The 18,470-nt window shown below is 45.9% G+C and overlaps 1 protein-coding gene across 1 annotated transcript in view; it reads right to left on the bottom strand.

The window, feature by feature from the left end:
* Prickle2 (prickle planar cell polarity protein 2) overlaps positions 1 to 17,409 on the bottom strand; it is a 53,700-nt gene extending 36,291 nt beyond the window's left edge. Inside the window, exons 1-6 of the mRNA XM_059257092.1 lie at positions 17,368 to 17,409; positions 17,192 to 17,305; positions 13,961 to 14,098; positions 11,512 to 11,715; positions 7,792 to 7,978; positions 1,763 to 2,644 (exon numbers count right to left, since the gene is read on the bottom strand). Of these exons, the coding sequence (XP_059113075.1) occupies positions 1,763 to 2,644; positions 7,792 to 7,978; positions 11,512 to 11,715; positions 13,961 to 14,098; positions 17,192 to 17,305; positions 17,368 to 17,409 (1,567 nt within the window). The remainder of the gene's footprint in view (positions 1 to 1,762; positions 2,645 to 7,791; positions 7,979 to 11,511; positions 11,716 to 13,960; positions 14,099 to 17,191; positions 17,306 to 17,367) is intronic.
* Between the last annotated feature and the right edge of the window lie 1,061 nt (positions 17,410 to 18,470).

Raw genomic sequence — 18,470 nt, forward strand, 5'->3', positions numbered from 1 at the left:
TTTAAAAACTTGTGTTTTTAACTGCTGTGAAAGATCTAATCAAGTGGGGGCTCATACGACGGCAGCAGCTGCTGGATTAAGCAAAAGCATGGCACTGGAGTCAATAAGGCACCTCCTTGTTCATCCCTGAAACACTTGGGTCAATAGACAAGCTTGGGTGGCAGGGGTCATGCAGGCCCTACTCCTCCCTGCTCAGCTATTAGCTACTGATGGTTTTGGAAGGATGGGGAGTCATTGTCTTTGCATGTGTGCCCCCCAAACTCCATTGGATGGTCCCGTGCTCATGGTCACTCAGACAGTCCTGGATAAAACTCAGTGGGTCTCAAAACAAAACAAAAAGACACAAATGTGGAAAAGGGACCTACTGGGAAGAGGGGAAGTGAACAGGTATGGAGGGAGAAGAGAGGTTGGGGCAGGAGAGTAATCAGAATACACTATGCACATTTACGAAATTGTCAAAGGGCAAATTTAATTAATTTAAAAAAGCTGGGTAATTCTCAAACTTTCTGGTTCTGATTTTCCTACTCAGAAATAAGAATAATGATATGTTTCCCTTGCAGTGTTGTGACAACTTAGTTAATAGCTAATATTTGTATTGTGCCCAGAACAATGGTTGACATGTGGTAGGGTTGGCATGTGGTAAGAACCGTATGCATTAGCTAAAATATTCATGTTTATGATAACTGGTGGCTGGGGCTGAGCAGCAGCTGAGCCCATCAGATGGGACTAACAGAGTTTACCACCTCTATTCACAGTCCAAGCATGCTTCAATGTCAAAATGCTGTAGGTCTCAGACACATCTTTGACTGTGGGACCTGCTATGAAGGTACACCTGTGACTCTGATTCTCTGCTACTAGAGACAGACACTGAGTACATCCTGGAGCATTCTTACCAAGGGGTAGACTAACATGGGGCTCTGCTGAGCTTGACTGAAACACTCCTAACACATGACTCACGGGTCGAGTCTTAAGCAGCACTCTGGCTGGTTTACATACCCTGATCAGTAAGACAAGCACATAGAACGTGCACGTGGATATTAAAGCCATGGTCATCTTAGGCAACTATCTTATCTCTACAGCCAGCTGGAAAGCTGTTAGAGACAGTACCCTGAGATGGTCTGCCTACATCCTGTCCATTTTAGTCAGCTTTCCTCCTCATCTCTCTCTGTGTGTGTATATATATATATATATAAAATCTATCTTACATGTTTATTTGTATATTTCAAAATACTGGGGTTCAGAAAACCCCTGGAAACTGGGTTCCTCAAGCAACACTAGGCTGGGGCACTTGCATCCCAGGTGTGTGGTAAATACCGCCACCTTATAACTATTCTTTCTCAATAATGCTGGTGGCCAATATGATGCCTTACCTGTGGCCAACCCTCCAACTTTGTCATACTCCCCCCACATATACACACAATCCCGCTCTTTAGCAGCCAAAGGCAATAATAGGTGGGCATGGTAGGCTGACACATCAGTCTGAATGTCACCAGAAGAAATCGACCTGCCACAGAATCTCCAGAGCCCCATGGGACAAGCTGAAGCTAAACCCCAGAGGAGATGCCATTCCTGACTTGACTCCTCAAGTATCTGCCCACCCCTAAACTTCACATGTATCATAGGCATCCAGACTTTGGACTCAGGCTTTCTCTATATTCCATCAAAGAGCGAAGCTATCTGACACTTGGATTAGCTTTCCTCAGCAGCCAGCTGGAGGAGGGCATTGTATAGAAAAACACTGTATTACCTAGGACCAACCTACCTGTTGCATTCGACAGGGCCAGTGATTCCATAGAGCCACGAGGAGTCTGTTCTGTGGGCGTCATGTCCTCTGTGTATTTCAGGGAACTGAGTGGACGTCGGGGCCGGCACTGCTGCGTGGATATGCCACCTTCTTCTTCCTCCTCCTCCTCCTCCTCCTCATACTTGGGAACTGGGATGCTGCCTCGGGTTTCACTAAAGCTTTGGCTGGACATATCACTGTAGCTCTCCTGGGACATCAGCCTCCCCGGGTAATAGTCCTCACGGCATTCCTGGATAAAGCTGCCACCATGCCCCTTCATGGCCATTGACGAGCTTCTCTTGGGGTTGCTGAAGTGCTTGGCCCACACGTCAGGCTGGGCTCCTGCTCCCTGCCCCCCTGGACCGTAGGAAGTTCTGATGTTGCACTGGCTGAGGAGCTGCAAAGGACTCTGGGATTGGTTCTGCTCCATCTTGTTCCCATAATGGAAGGGCTCATCCCGGCTTCTCCAAATGGGGTCCCGGTTGAGGCTGGGCGTCTGGCTAGATAGGCTGAGGAGATCCATCTGCACTGACAGGGGGTCCACATCAGCTGAGAGCCGGTTAGAACTCACCTGCAGCTGGTTGTGTGGGCTCAGCATGGCCTCCTCTGTTTTGCCTTTGTTCTTGCCGATTTTGGCACTGCGGCGAGACTCTTTGGCTCTGGCATTCTGGAAGGCCGAATCAGAGGAGTCAGAGCCATTGGGGTCCTCCCCGGCACTGCAGGCCCGTGAGCAGAATATCTGGCCCTGCTTTGGGAGGAACGGTCGCCCCAAGAGGGACTTCTTACAATGAGCGCAGCAGAAACAGGTCTCTGTAGCATGCCAGTGTTGGCCGTCATAGGTCATCTGACCTTGGTCGATCCCTGGGAAGCAAGAGACAGAAAGGAAGCTGAGGAGCTGTACGGAGCCCTACACCACCACATGAAACATCACAGCAAAAACAACAACAAAAACAAAAACAAAAAAACATTATATCAGTCGCTCCATGATCAGGCGCTGTGCAGTCAGTGCCCACACCCTGTTACAACTTATTCTACTAGTCAGCGGACTTCTCAACTTCCCTTGCTAGCAGCATGGAGAATGTAGATCAGAACAGCTTAGCCATGAATTCTGCCAGAGACACACTTTCCCCAAATAGCAACCGAAGTTGAGCATCCTTAATCGAAAAATCCAAACTCAAAATGCTTCAAAAGCCAAAATTTTGGTGTCAACAAAATGCTGCAAGCAGAAAATTCTGTATAATAAAATTGCTTCGTACATAAAAGTATTTAAGGTGTCATATAAAAGCATCTTGAGATTATATGCATAAGCTCTATAGGAAATATAAAAGAGTTCCATGTTTAGACTTGTATCCTATCCCTCAAGTATCTCATTATAGACATGCATGGTTCTAAAGGCTGAACTAATTCCGCTCTCAGCTAAGGGATATTCAATCTGTGATAGTACTAGCCTGATAAAGCATTTGACTGTTTGAGGTGAGTTTCTACCAGTGTTTCGTTTTCCAGATGAGGAAATGCAGACACAGAAGGCTAATGACTTGCCTAAAGTAATATAATTAGGCATCAGAGACCAGAGCTGTACTCAGAAGTCTTGCTCTGAACTATCCTAAGAGTCCTGTCCTCTTTACTCTATTCAGGAACCTGCTGAGCTGTCTCAAGAGCCTTCTTGTCCACTGCCAAGGGTAGCCTTGGTTGCTTCTCCACTTTAATTATACTATCAATACTTTCCATCATGCCATTGTCTGCACTTACAGGTTTCACAGAAAGTGGTGCTTTATGGAGACAGGGTCAGAAGTTTTCATGGTGTCTCCAGGGCCTGTTTGATAGTTCTTCCTACTTTGATAGATGGATAGATGACCTGTATAACCACTCATGGTCAACCACAGGGCAGTTACAGCAGCTGCTTGTTGGATGCCATAGTGTGAGTATCTGTTTCTCTCTCAAACTCTATGCTCAATTCCTAATACCCACCACACTAGTATTAGGAAGTGGGATCTACTTAGATCATGAAGGTTCTGTCTATATGAAGGAATCAATACCCTTGCAAAAGAGACCCAAAAAGTTTGCTCATCCCCTCTGCCATGTGGGGACATGGAAAGATGTCAGCTCTGAGCCCGAAAGTGGATCTTCCCAGACACCAAATCTGTCAGGTCCTTGACCATGGCCTTCATATCCTCCAGAACTGTGAGGAATGTATACACTGTTTAGAAACTGCCCAGCCTATGGTTCTGAATAGACTAAGTCAGTGGAAAGGCAAGAAGGGGACTTCAACTCTCAGTGGGGGAAACCCTGCTTGCTGTTGGTAAGGAAAAACTATGGGTATGTTTGTAAAACACATTGTCATTCCATTGCACACAACCTGTACCCAATGTCATCAGGAGAGGAGGAGGCACAGTTCCTCCATGGTAGGACTCTGCTGTCACGGTCCTGTGTGCTAGGGAACATCCCTTCATTCTGCTCTTGCTTCTTAGTAGTTCCTCTGCCCTCTTTTGATGGAAAGAGGGTACTATCCTTGAGGATGCCATCTCTATGCCAAGTCATTAACTTGGGACACTGAAACCACCCTTGGCACGAATCTTGGCTAAGTAGTTCACAGTGTCTCCTAGTCCTGGGGTCTGGTCTAGGGATGGCTCATAACCAGTAACAGGGCAATGACAGGGTTACCTGGGGCTTTGAAGAGTGATATAATAGGTGATAAGCATGCAGTTGGAGTCCCTGCCCTGGGGACAGCCTATTAGAATATAGATCCTCAGGATTCCCATGGGCAGGAACAGACCTCATAAGACTGCCAGTACGTGATGATAAAGGTCTCCCCAGGAAAACAGCACTAAAATGAACCTCCACTTTATCCAGAGTTCCACAGCCTGGATTTTCAAGGTGTGACTTCCAGACACCTGTCTAGAGACGGGTCAGCCAAGAACTAGAAGGCAGTGATTGCTGGGACCCAAGTGCTGTAGGAAGCAGCTTGTTCTTAGCCGGCTCTGTTGGCTTTTGTTACTAGATCCCAAGGACAGGTAGGTAGGAGGCAAATTCTTCTCTTACTAGATGTTCTCCACACTGGGGCAGGAAGTGTCTCTTCACTTAGGCACTAATCCCCAGGGACCACAAAGAGGGAAACTTCACGAGGACAAGAGCTGTTACATGGCCACCGCATTTGAGAAGGCCACTGTGTGACTCGACTCTGCCCCCATGACCACCAGCATCCCCAGGGAGATTGGGGATGGGAAGCTGGGGTGAGGCTGGAAATGGACATGTCTAAGCTAGTGCTTCTGCCCAGGCCTTTGGGGGAAGCAATGGGCTGTACAGGGACGCAGAGAAATGAGAGTGAAGCCCATCCAGCTTTGCCACTTCCAGGGGGCTGTAAAGTCACTAGAGCCCCTCTGCTGGGTTTGACTCTTCCGTCAGTATGGGTCCAGGTAAGAGGCTTCAACTCTAGGCCTTGCTTTCCCCAGCACAAGCACAGAGATGAAACTAGGCTGTGGTGAGTGACTATGGAGAGGGCTTAGTCCCAGCTTGCTAGCTATTGAAACCATCTTTCCTTCAGTTTTACTAGGTCTGAAATCCTAGTTTTCTCTTTGCAGAGGGCCACTGCCTAGATGCTGTCCAAAAGCAACCCCTGAGACCATACGGCTTCTCTTTCCTCCTCTGCAGTTTTTGTTCCCTCTGTGTCAAGAGTCTCTAGAGCTCATTTGGGTATCTTCGGCTGCCCAGGATCATTGACGACACGCAGTTATTTGGTGTGGTATCCCACAGCTGTATCTCTGCCCACTCTCCACCAGAGAACTTGGAAGGGTGGGTCTTCTGCCCTGTCCACCACCGTGTCTCAAGGGAATGTGCTCAGAGGTGTCAGAGGAAGGCCAAGCTTTCTGGATCGGGCCTTCAGAGGACAGGGTGGAGAAGCAGGGGGGGGGGGGGGTGAAGGGGAGGCAAATCACAAAGCAGCCAGGCAGGCCACTGAACACTGCCTCTGATAAACATCATCGATGTCAGATGGCCCTCTGAACTGCTCCTGAACTCCAAACATCTGGAGAAGGGCTCTGTGTTCAACATCTAAGCATGCCTTTAAAAAAAAAAAAAACCCCTCTAAGGCCTTTAAGCTCTTCTCTAAAGGAGCATGCATCTGCTGCCACCACAGCCTCATCTGTTTATAAGACTGTTTACTCTGCTATGCATAAGCAAGAGTCCTGTTGCCTTGGTAACGGTTGCCTGATGTAGGATCCGCTCTGAGCAGCTGCATAAATATGGAATATTTGTATAGTATGGGCAGAGGTGTGGCATTGATGGCTGGGGTATACATGATACACGCAGCAGGATCTCTTGGTCCTAGGGAAATTACATTTTGCAGAGAAGTAGACTTTAAAAAAAAAAAATCAGGGATAGCAACTTAACTATAGCAGCAGACAGACTGCAGACCACAGCAGTCACCTTTTCTAGTAAAATATGGATGGATGCCTTTTATGGATTCAAGAGGAGAGGAGGATGCCAATAAAAGCTGTGGACAGCTGGAAGAAGACAGAAGACGGAGGGGCCGTTTGAGGTACACATGAGCTAGTCATAAACAGAGTTTTCTCTCCCAAGCTTCTGGGAGAAAACTCTAAGTAGTCATTTGTGGCTAGGCTTGTGGCCGCTGTGGAAAGGGAAAGGGCACAGAAAAGCTATCAGAAGGTGGTGTTGCTGCTGTGGGTTAAGTTTCTAACGCTCAGTCTCTCCCACCTGAGTAAGCACTGACGAGCAGTCTTAAACCTACCCAGTCACAGCCTGGAGTCAATACAATGCACCAGTGTCTCTGCTCTGGTCCCACCCACTTCCCCGTCTGACACACCCAGTTACAATTCAGTTCCCTATTTCCTAATTCAAAGCACCAAAGCACATCAGCATGTCTGAATGGGACAATCCTGTAAACAGAAAGGTTTCTGGGCACCTGGTCAAGGTGGCATTTGGTGAGAGGGAAGGGTGCTTTGGGGAAAGGGTTTTGCCATCACCTAAGTCCAGAAGGCAATGTTAAATCTTTCATTTCTGATGAAGCCCAGGGAAAAAACTGCTTCTTTTGCATCCTTACAAAAGCTCCATGGAGCAAAATGGAGTCATGAATGGAGGGTCTCCACATCTCCTCACTGCAAGTGTGACATTGGCAGCTCCTAAACAGGTGTCTTGGAGTTTTGTGACCCCAGAAAGGCCATAGACATTTGTCCATTGTCACCATTTCTCAAACAATGTTGCTCATTCTCAAGGCACCAGCAGAAGCAAGGAAGGCAAAAGCCGGGCCACTGAAGCAGAAGGGCTGAACAAAAGGGGATGACTCTCTTCGCCTCCAATCTGCTACGAACTGGGAGCACACAGCTCATAGACTGTTTTGCTCTGCCTTTGGCTAGGCTCATGGCTGTTGAGTCTCTAGAAGACACACTCGCTGGAAGCCAGTGACCATCCCTCATTACCAAAGGACCCCGCCCCCATTCTTCCCCTTGCCCATTCCTGATTTTGTCTAAAATGTCATCCAGGGATATGTTCATTTCCCCCATATTTTCCTTTTGGGGCTTCACACTTTTCCCTGGTGGTGGAAAACCATACCACAAAGTCCCACTTGAAGGCAGATCCACAGCCAACTCAGAACTGATAAGATTCCATCCAGAGGAACTGACTTGGAAATTGGTGTGTCAGTTTCTTCCTCCTTTTGAGAACACACATGTTAAGACTAGGTGTGGCTGGAGGGACTTTTCAACCACCATGTGAAGCTCGTTTGCTCCCAAAAAGATGCCAATACAAGGCAAACTGAGCTGACACAGAGAAAAACAAAACAACAGACTTTTTTTTTTTTTTTTTTAACCGTTCATCTACTCTACCTGAAGCCAAATACTCTTTGGCTTTTCTAATAAAACGAGCCAAGAAATTCCTTTTCCCTGAAGCTGGTAGGAGTTAGTTTGTTAGCTGTAACCAAAGGGATTCTAGCTATGCCAGACACAGGGTGGGGCCCATCTCGGGAGGATCAAGCGGAGTACCGCGCACGGCCTTACCTATATGTTGGGCACAGGTGTCGCAATACTCCGCGTACAGGGACTCGAAGCAGTGGCAGCAGTAGGGCCTGCCCTCCTTCATGATGTAGCGCTGGCCGCCCAGCACGGTCTCACACTCGAAGCAGCAGAAATGTCGCATGTGCCAGTGGCGCCCCTCAGCTTCCGTGCACTCGTCTGCAAAGATGATCTGGAGACAGGAAGCCGTGGGGTTAGTGTCCAAGACTCACTATGACGACATGCTGGAGAAGTGAGAGCCCCAAACTACACAGGTAAGAAGGCAGGTGTGACCCCCAAACTGCCAAACAACTTTGCATATATACATAGGCTTATTCCACATATCCACAAGGCTCCACCACGTCATCTGTCTGAAGCACAATTAAAATATGGGTGCCACATTTCAGTGGAGAGCGAATGTCCTACCTTGGGGAACATAAAGCAAGATAAAGAATAGCTTCCACACAGCAGCGTCATCTGGCTGAGGCACTGTGTTTTCTAAAATGGGGGAATGTCGTTTGAATCCTTGGAACTCTCTCCTTTTTCTTCTTGAAAACATAAAATTGGGCAATGCTTGGAATGCATGGATGTATGATAATAATCTTCAGCTAAGAAAAGTGACTGCTGCTTCCAGATGAGTGGCCAGTTGGCCAGCTGGCCATGCTCTTTAACACTTCTCAGTGTGCAGAACTGGTCATCTTCACATCTAATGCCTTCCTGGCCCTGGGAAGTGTTTTATGTTCTGACCTACCAGAGTTGTTTCAAACTTCAAAGCATAGACTCCAAAAATTATTATGATGCTATAATAATCAGTTTAGTGTGGTACTGCCATAAAAATTAACATATAGACGAATTCTCTGAATTGAGAGTCCAGGAATTGAGAGAGAGAGAGAGAGAGAGAGAGAGAGAGAGAGAGAGAGAGAGAGAGAGAGAGAGAGAGAATGTGTATATGTATGGCATTTGCTTGTCAAAGGTGGTGCTAAGAGTATACTATGGTACAAGAATAGTCTCTAACAAATAGGGCTGGGACAATTGGAAGTCTCATGTAAAACTATCAGTTGAATCCCCACCTCTCACCATAAACAAGAATGAACTGAAAGGGGATCAACGACCTAATGGGAAAAAAGTGATGAAGTTCTTAAAAGAAACTATAGTTGTCAATCTTCTTGACCCTAGTCTATGCAATGGTTTCGAAGACATGGCAACACAAATGTGTATAACAACATGTAAATAATAGATTGTAAGGACGTCAAAATTAAAAACGTTTATGCTTTGAAGGATATCAAGAAGAAAGTAAAAATACAAACCGAGAATGGGAAACCATATATGTGAACCATGTATCTGACAATGGACTCATGTCCAGATCATATGAGTGACCCTCACAAGTAGAAAAAAATCTAGTCCAACTGTGAAAAATGAGCAAAGGCTTTCAACCCACAATTCTCCCCCCAAAATTAATAAACAAGTAGACAAAAGTATTTAAAAGGTACTCAACATTATTAGTGGTTAGAAAATTATGAATTAAAATATCACTGTGGTATTATTTTATACCTATTAGGTTGGCTATAATAAAAAAGAATACAATTGTAAGAATTAAAGAGAATGCGTGAGAGCTGGAATTGTCTTACCTTGACAATAAGCATGGAAAGTGAGGCAGCTGTTTTAGAAGATACTTTGGCCTTCCTTCAAAAGTTAGGCTTAGAATTACCATGAAAAACATTCAAAATTTAAAATTTATGTGTACCTAGAAACTTACATATCAATATTCATAAGTAGCATTGTTCATCACAGTTAAAAGTAGAAACAAATGCCCATCAATTGGTAAACGGCAAAACCAAATGTGATATACACATAAAACTGTTCATATAGAGTTATATAATTCATGCTCAGCCATGAAAAGGAATGAAGTGCTAATATTTATGACAACAGAAATTGACTTTGAAACCATCGTGCTGGGTGGAAGACGCCAGAGACAAAAGGAAACATTATATGACTTGATTCATGTGAGATGTTAGCCCTCGTGAATCCAGAGACAGGGGCAAGGCTGGGAGGAGGGCTTAATGGAAGAGAAGAGCATCGAGTGGAGTAGGGTACTGATTTTTGGTTGCTGAACAAGACTTGGGGTCGGGGAGTAGTGACGCTTGTTCAACTTTGTGAATGTGCACTTGTGTACCTGAGGCAGAAGGCGAAGAGGCTGCCTAGAGACCCAGAGTTTGACCCGTATTCAGTTTTTCAGCAAGGGCCAGAGGGTCAAGCATCTCAATGTTACTATCAGAATCCACATTAGTGAAGGCTCACCCAGTCTCTATAAAAAGTGGAACCCTCAGGCAGTTTGAAGGGACAAATGGCCTTGTCCTGGTGGATTTGGCAGACAGAGTGCTGCCTCCAGACTGCTGTCTATAAGTTCAGACAGAAGCACAGAGCTACTCTGGGAATTGGTATTCCTTTTAAGACTGGCCCCTAAATCAGTGGTTCTCAACCTGTGGGTCACAGTCCCTTAGCCATCGCATATCAGATTATTGATTTGTAACTAACAAAATTACAGTTATGAAATAGCAATAAAATAATTTTATGGTTATGGGGGGAGGGAGGTTCCCACAACATGAGGAACTGTATTAAAGGGTTGCAGCATTAGGAAGGTTGAGAACCACTGCCCTAAATGATTCCTATAAGGAGTCAGGTTTAGAACACACTTCTTTCTGCTCTCAGCCTCCACAGTGAAGGCAAGCTTTCTACTCTTTGGTGAAATGGTCACATATAACTTGGGTATGCTTCTGGTGGGGGAAAATGGCCATCAAGGGCCTTTATGCTATTCTGATTTCTTACCATAATGATTTCAAACACCTGTCATGCCAGGGGTGGAAACATCCAGATAGCTATCCACGGACCTCTAAAACTTGTGAGGGAGGGGGGGGGGAAACCAAACACCACTCACTACCCATTTTTCCCCCTCTCTAACCAATTGTTCCAGAGAATCTTCTAGAAGTGGAGCTCTATTTCTGATGTGGGCTTTCCAGATTTCTAGTTGGAATCTACAGTTGCTCAATGGCTTCTTTACTTTACATTTTTATTTATTTGTGTGTGTGTGTGTGTGTGTGTGTGTGTGTGTGTGTATGTATATGTGTGTGTGTATGTATATGTTTAACTATAAGAGGCCTAGTACTAGCTGCATGCCATTTGAGAATTTTTGTGGTTGTAGTGTGTGGTTCCTCACCCTATTCCTACACGGGAGACTCTTAATTCACCATGATGAGTATGGTAGGTCATGTGCCAGTTGCCAGATCCACCATGATTGGGACACAGGTGATGTTTTTCTCTGGAAAGGGTTAGCATAAGAGGGTAGAGTCACATATGGCTGTTTCCCCATATGGGAAGCTAAAGGCATATGTCATGCTTTGGTGCAACAGAGGGATGGTGAGGCAGGGTAAGGATACTGGGAATAGTCTATGGGAGACTCTGTGTGTGTGTGTGTGTGAGAGAGAGAGAGAGAGAGAGAGAGACAGAGAGAGAGAGAGAGAGACAGAGACAGAGACAGACAGACACTTAAAGAGAAACACACACACACACACACGGAGAGATAGATAGATAGATAGATAGATAGATAGATAGATAGATAGAGAGAGAGAGAGAGAGAGGCAGAGACATCATGACGCTGAAGGTGCCACCCCTACCTTCCATGAATATACCAGAAAAGTTAAAGTATTCACACATAAATGGGGTTCTGACCTCGTCACAGGCTGCACAGCGCGGCTTCAGGCACTCAGCATGGTGCCTACCACAGTAGATCTTCCCATCTTGGTAAAAGTAGATCAAGTCAACCAAAAGCTCATTGCAGACAGTGCATATAAAGCAGGGTGGATGCCAGCAGATGCCATGGCCAGCACGTGATGCGAACACAGCGATGTCCCCACCCTTAATCTGTCCTCCGCACTGTGAGGCAAACAGAAACAGCACCAACATCAGTTGTAGCTCTCACAACTGTAAAAGGACGACATCTAGCTGCTACCAACAGCTAGTTACTAGGGCATTATATGCACACTAGTTACTGTGTCTTCCGCTTTACATACCTCATAGGGCAGATATATTTCATTCTTCCCAGGAGCCCCCACCCCAGGGCCTAAGTAAGACAATTTAAACAACAGAGAATGAGAAACATAAAGGTGTGGGATGGTTTCTCAGTATGGGAGTATACAGGGTGGGATCTACAGGCACCAAACCAACATGTAGAGCATGGAGGGAAAAAGGCCTAATCATCTCCTACATATCCCAAAGTTCATGTAGAGGTATCATGTTAACACCAGCAGGAAAGGCTACAGAGATAGGGCTTGGCTGGGGTGGGGGCCTGCACTACTGAGTGGGAGGAGAGTGGGCACATAAAATCAACTCAGTCTTAAATGGCTTCTTCCTCTTCCCTACGCCTTTCAGGCGTGCTTTTTAGCTCTCTACAACATCTCTTCATATAATCTTGATTAAAAGGTACCACTTTTTAAGCCCAGGATATACAAGGCCGAAGTCACAGATGCTTACAGCTGGGGTTAGAATACAGAGTTATGTTCTGAGGGTTGCTCTCTGTTCACCACGGCATTGGCCATGAGGTCATGACCTGTGTCTAGCAGAATGGCCCTCACAGGTGGATGAGCTCCACAGACAAGTACTAATGAGTAACAAAAGAGGCTCCAAACCCTCCCCACCCCCCCACCCCCCCCCCCCACCCCCCGGTGTGGGTTTTGTGGGAATTAATATGAGGGCCCACAGAATGAGGGCCCAGACTTGAGGCAAGGTTTCTGGTAGCTTGTGTGTGTGAGATCACAATATAAAAGGTACCAACTCACCCTCCATGATTATGAAAGAACGGCTAAAGTATCCACACAATAATCATATTTAATCCCCCTCCCAATGGTGTCACAAGGTTTGTTATAGAACGCCTTTCTGCTTCAACACTCCTGACATTGTTCTGTACAGATGTGGGCCCAGCTTTTCTTCCCTTTTAGGCAATCCTTATTCATGAGGGGGCTGATCTGAGAGTGGGTGAGCACTGAATTGAGCGGTCAATCTCAGACCACAAACACCAATCACTCGCATCTCAGGACTTGGTCTCCAGGATTCTTTCCGGGAATGATGACCCACTGCCCCTCTTGGGTCAAGTCACTTCGCTCCCCATCTACCAGATTCTGCCAGTTGTTCCTGTTGAAATCTCAAAACGAGGCTTTAAAAACTACCTGCCCCTCTCAACTAGTCTCCAGCTTCCTCTTCCCGCCCCGGCGGGCCTGCCACCCAGAGCTTGAGTGAGACGGAGTGGCACAAAGCCTGGGAAGATTTAGAGAAGGGTGAGACGTGGTGGTCTTCTCTGGAGAGCAGGAATGAGGTGATGTTGGCCCAGGCAGGTGACATACCTGTCCTGCTTAGGCACCTTCCTCTATCACACCCTAAGCATGCTACAGCAGAGCAGGCAAAAGGTAAATCTAGATCCTTCAACTCAATGAGGTCCCAAGGAGGTGGCATAGGGTCTCTCAGACTTTGCAAAAGAACCCTCAAACTCAGAATAAATTCAGGTGTCCTCCCTCACACCATCCCTTTGAAGGTCATCCATGTTGGAATGATCCTGGATGAGAGACTGATCCATGGCCCAGATAACTCTATTTTCAAAGGGAGCCTTCCAAAGGATGAAGCTGTGACACTGTCTGGTCCTTCCAGTCATTTATGTAGCTCTCCATGAACTCTGCCACATCTGTACATCTCTGCCCTTTAATCCTCCTGATGCAGCCACAGGCCGCTGATTTTCTTTTGTCCCCAGGAGCTACCCTTCTGCCTTAAGGCCTCCATGCTAGCTGTTTCTCATGTTCAAGATCTGCATGCCTCTTCTGCACATCTCTACATACCTTTGCTCCAGATGCCACCTTCTCAGTGGTGTCTTCTATGACCCTTAAGACTGCAGCCATCACATCTTCCTAGTCTTTCCTAGCCCCCCCCCTCCCCCGCCTCTGCTGCAGTTTTACTGATTTGATTTATTGTATGACTTCTCCTGGTGCACAGTTCTTTACATGAAAAAGACTAAGTTTTCATGTCTTTGGCTCACTGCTGTATCTTCAAGGCCTAAAAGAGGGCTGAGCACACAACCGGCATTTAATACAATGACTGTAGAATGAACTTCTTCCCTGCCCCAGTCCATCCTCACCTGTTCACAAATCGCTCCTGTCATGGTAACAGGGAAGGGCCTGACATTTCCTCGGCCCAAGTTCTCACGTTTCCTCTGGTTGCTGAATAGCTTCAGCTCCCTCTTCTCTTCCTCATCCAGGGAGTTGCAGTATCGAACCTGAACACACAGAGGAAAGCAGGGAGGAGGCTCCGTTACTCCAGGGGAAATACTGAAGTCCCCACTCACAGCCTGGAGGTACCTAAGGAGAGCCAGCACCAAGATGGGTGCTAAGCAAAGGGGATTGCTATAGGTTGTGAACTCTGGAGTCCACGCCTCAGGAGGGAGAGACACTCTAGAACTGCTCCTCACCCTTCACACTGTCCCCACACTCAGATCTAAGTCACCAAGAGTGGCTCAGAGCTGGCAACTTCCTGGAACGTTCTCCTTACAAACTGTCAGGAGCTGCAGGTTTCGTGTGTCCGTGTCTATGTGAATGAGCCCTGTACCAAGAATGGCCCCAATCTATCTGTCTGCATGTACACATCATCTGTCCTCCATCCTGCTTTGGGAAGTGAGCATAGGCAGATACTCGTCTGGACTCCTGCTAATGGGACAATATGAGAAAGAGACTTCCTTCTTTTTAAAACACAAGTGTCAAAGAATGAAGGGAGGGACAGGAAAGGCATCTGCATCCAGGATCTGCCGCTCTGTTCCATTATTTCTGCACTTTGGTGATGGTGCCATGATCCTGAACTATTATTTATTAATGCTAGTTTTAAATGTGACTCACTTTAAGAAACTTGGATGCATTTATTTAAAAGGAAGACAGGTTATGACTACATAAAGAAGAGTCAGTCACCTGCAAAGATGGGAAGGTAACTCTCAAACAGAACAAAACCATACTGTTAGATCCCAGCCGACCACTGTATCTTCAGGAGATGCTAAAACTGATGTGCTTACTGTCAATGGGAGAACAGAACGGCCTGCAGGGGTGTTAGGATACCCTTCAGGACCAGGCTAAGACTTCCTCCTTGTCCCAGCACAAAGACGTAATGTGATTTAAAAGGAAATAAGCTCTTATTACAGAGTCCATTTCATTTATTGCCACGTTCACATTCCACCCCAAGCCATACTTTTATCTTTCTTTGAAAAATGTGGTTCCATGCAGCTCATGATTTCTTCTGGAGTTATCCAGATATCAGAACTGTTGACTGCATTGCTCAGACAACTTTCCATAAAGAAAATACCAAGAAAAGCTTTCAACTAGGGCTGTTGTGTGCTAATCCGAAAGTCAGAGCAACTGTGTCTATTCAAATTGTGCTATCTCAATGAAAAGACAACAATTAAGTATCTGCTTTAGAGTCAACCTCTGCCTTCAAAAGAGGCCATGTCACCACGTCAAATGAGCAAATCTTGCCCACTGGCTTTCAGGTATCACATTCTACCAACATGGAGTCATAATCCAAATGGTGTCCATTTAATGAAAGCACAGTTAACCATAAACAAAGTGAACCACTACAAGCATAGGGCTGATCATTTCCCTCCCTCAAGTGATAGTTAAAAAAAAAAAGTCTTCAGGGGAATGTTCCAGAAATCTAACAGCCCAGAAAACATGGTTGCACCGATGACATTTTATGGGCATGCTTTTAAAAACAGGCACACCCCTCCTGCTTGTAAAAACTTGCATTTTCACCCCCCAGATTAGTTATCCAGGCATCTGGTTACAATGCTTGCTTTCATCTTTAAAGGAGTCAACTTTTGTATTTGTTTTATGAACTCTGAAATAAGCAGTAGGAGAAAGAAGAATAGCTTTCTAGGTAGCTGCTTCAGCTTTTGAGACGTTGTCTCACTTATTCAGATTCATATGTTTAGTTTTGCAGTACTGAGGATTAAACCCAGAGCTTGGCACATGCTAGACAAGGGCTGGACCAGGATCTACATTCTCAGTTTCTCAGCATTAGCAGCTCAAATTGTCTCCATTTGGGCCAGCAAAACGGCTCAGGAGGTAGAGGTGCTTGCTGCAAAACATGATAGTCTGAACTTGAGTTTGATCCTCAGAACCCACATGGAGGAAAGAGAAAACCAATTCCCACAAGCTGTTCTCTGACCTTCACATACATGCTGTGGTATCTGAGCGTTTTACACACACACACACACACACACACACACACACACACACACACAGTATACACATACACCATAAAAATGTAAAAAAAAAAATCCCTTTTATGTAAATACGTCATCTGAGACTCAGCCCATGTATGTGATGGGTTGGTAGGAACTAGTGTCCAGCTCTCTGCAGGGATACTTTTTTTCTTTCAATTTAAAAATTATGCTTTTGTTTTAAATATGGAGCTAAATAGTGCAAGTCTGTAGGATTTTTGATTTTGAAACCAGATACCTCCAAATTAATTTCCAGCTTAGAAACCTATTTTCCTCCCACATGATCTTTTAAAAGTTTGCTTACAGATTTCTTCTTTAGGATCAATGTGATTTCAATAATAAGCAATGCTGGTCAGGCATGGTAGCTCATCTGTAGCCCAGCTGTAGATGTAACAGTCAGCTACACCCAGCACTTGGGAAGAGGAGGTCTGAGAGTTCACTGAGCTACTGAGAGCATTTCAAGTTATCCTGGCTGAAGTGAAAGCCAGTCTCGAAAACTCAAACTCAGAATCAAATAAATAAATGCTTCCTTACCGAGCTGTGTTTCTGGAATTAGAAAAAACGGAATGTCCACATCCACACTACTTTCAAAATACAGATGGTTGACTAACAAGGTGGACTCTGGCTTGACAAGCATCCTGGTGAAAGCTGCCAGTCTAGACCTGAACCTTTGGCTGCCCTCGACCTGAAGAACCTGCATACTCACTTCTTAGGAAACAATCCTGAAAACCTGAGAGACTCACAGTGCTTCTTCTGGGTAGGAAGTGGCTCTTAGTCATGCTCCCAACTCCCACAACAACTGGAAGAACAAACTCCAGTCAGAAAACCCTGGCCCACGCTTTCCAACAGTGGCTCCCTGTTTTCTGTACTAGTCAGTCATGCCAGGCTTGGAGTCTAACCCAGTCCAGGGTGCGACTGGTTTTCTTTGGGGAGTGGGATGAGAAATGCTCTCCAAAAATACCAGCCAGTTTCTTAAGATTCTAATTAAGGAAGCTAAAATTTAATATTAATTGTCAGAAGGTTTTTTTTTTCCCCTTCAGCAATCTTACTGATCACAATGATTAGGAAAAGGGGCAACCTACCAGAAGCTCCCTCCAAACACCTTACCTCATTGTCATGGGGAGGGAGCTGGTGCAGCAGCTGCTTGATCCTCAATTTCTCTCCAGGACTGTTGACATAAGGGACTTTCTCTTCCGGAAGGCAGCTGTAGTACTGGTGCACCTGAGGGACAGAACGCAGAACACTGGCCCGTTACTCACCTCACAAGTGTCACCACCCCTCACCCCCCTGAGGAAGGTGCAGAGTGGGACATCGGCTGCTTCCATTGCTCCCGCCGCCCCTCAGGACAGTCAACTGCTGCCTTTTCTACCATCCACACAGAGGAGCACCCAAAAAGACAGAGCCCAGGGAATTGCCCCTCACTTGGGGGCTGTCCGTCTCTGGAAGGGGACAAGTCTAAGAAACTCCCCATCAAAGGAGAATTCAGCAAATGCACAGGTAGAGCCAGAGGGCAAGGCTCTCCCAGCCGACTCCCGAAGTGTTGCTTTACCATTTTCTGTGCTGATGTCCCATGGGAGGCACCTCTCTAGCCAAGGGATGTGTCGGTGCCTGCCTAAATACTGCTCTCAACCCTTTCTCTGGCACTCTGTAGGTTCCCGAGTGTCTCAGCCTCCACCTACGTCAAAAGCCCTCCAGGTTTTGAGCCATTTGCAAGGCAGGCGGCACCAACAGACACTGAAGGGAGCCTGGATGCTGGTCGCGGCACACGTTAACTCAACGGCAGCAACAGTGCAACGATCTTTGCATCTCCTGTAGCGCTGCTCTTTATGACTGAGGCATTCCTGCAATTTCTGAGGCTCACTCAGTTTTAAACGCCAGGGAAAGTACCAAACATCCAATTCTGCCTAAGAAAAGAAGGCAGCCATTCTACTGAGGCTATGGGCCCCTTAGGATATAGAAGGAGGAACATAACAGACCCAGTTTAAGAGTTTTTTTTCTCCCAGCAGCAGTAAGTTTATAATTATTTGTGGACTTAAAAAAAAAAAAATATATATATATATATATATATATATATATATATATGAGGAAGAAAAGAGAAGGAAGAAAATGGTGTTATTATATTTTAATTAAAATATTTATTTGTTGCCGGGCGGTGGTGGCGCACGCCTTTAATCCCAGCACTCGGGAGGCAGAGCCAGGCGGATCTCTGTGAGTTCGAGGCCAGCCTGGGCTACCAAGTGAGTTCCAGGAAAGGCGCAAAGCTACACAGAGAAACCCTGTCTCGAAAAACCAAAAAAAAAAAAAAAAAAAAAAAAATTTGTTATCTATTTATGTGTATGTATGTGTGCTCCTGTGAGTTTATGTGTACCAGTGCTTACAGGTACCC

Source organism: Peromyscus eremicus, chromosome 3, assembly GCF_949786415.1.
Source record: "Peromyscus eremicus chromosome 3, PerEre_H2_v1, whole genome shotgun sequence".
Taxonomy (NCBI): Eukaryota; Metazoa; Chordata; class Mammalia; order Rodentia; family Cricetidae; genus Peromyscus; species Peromyscus eremicus.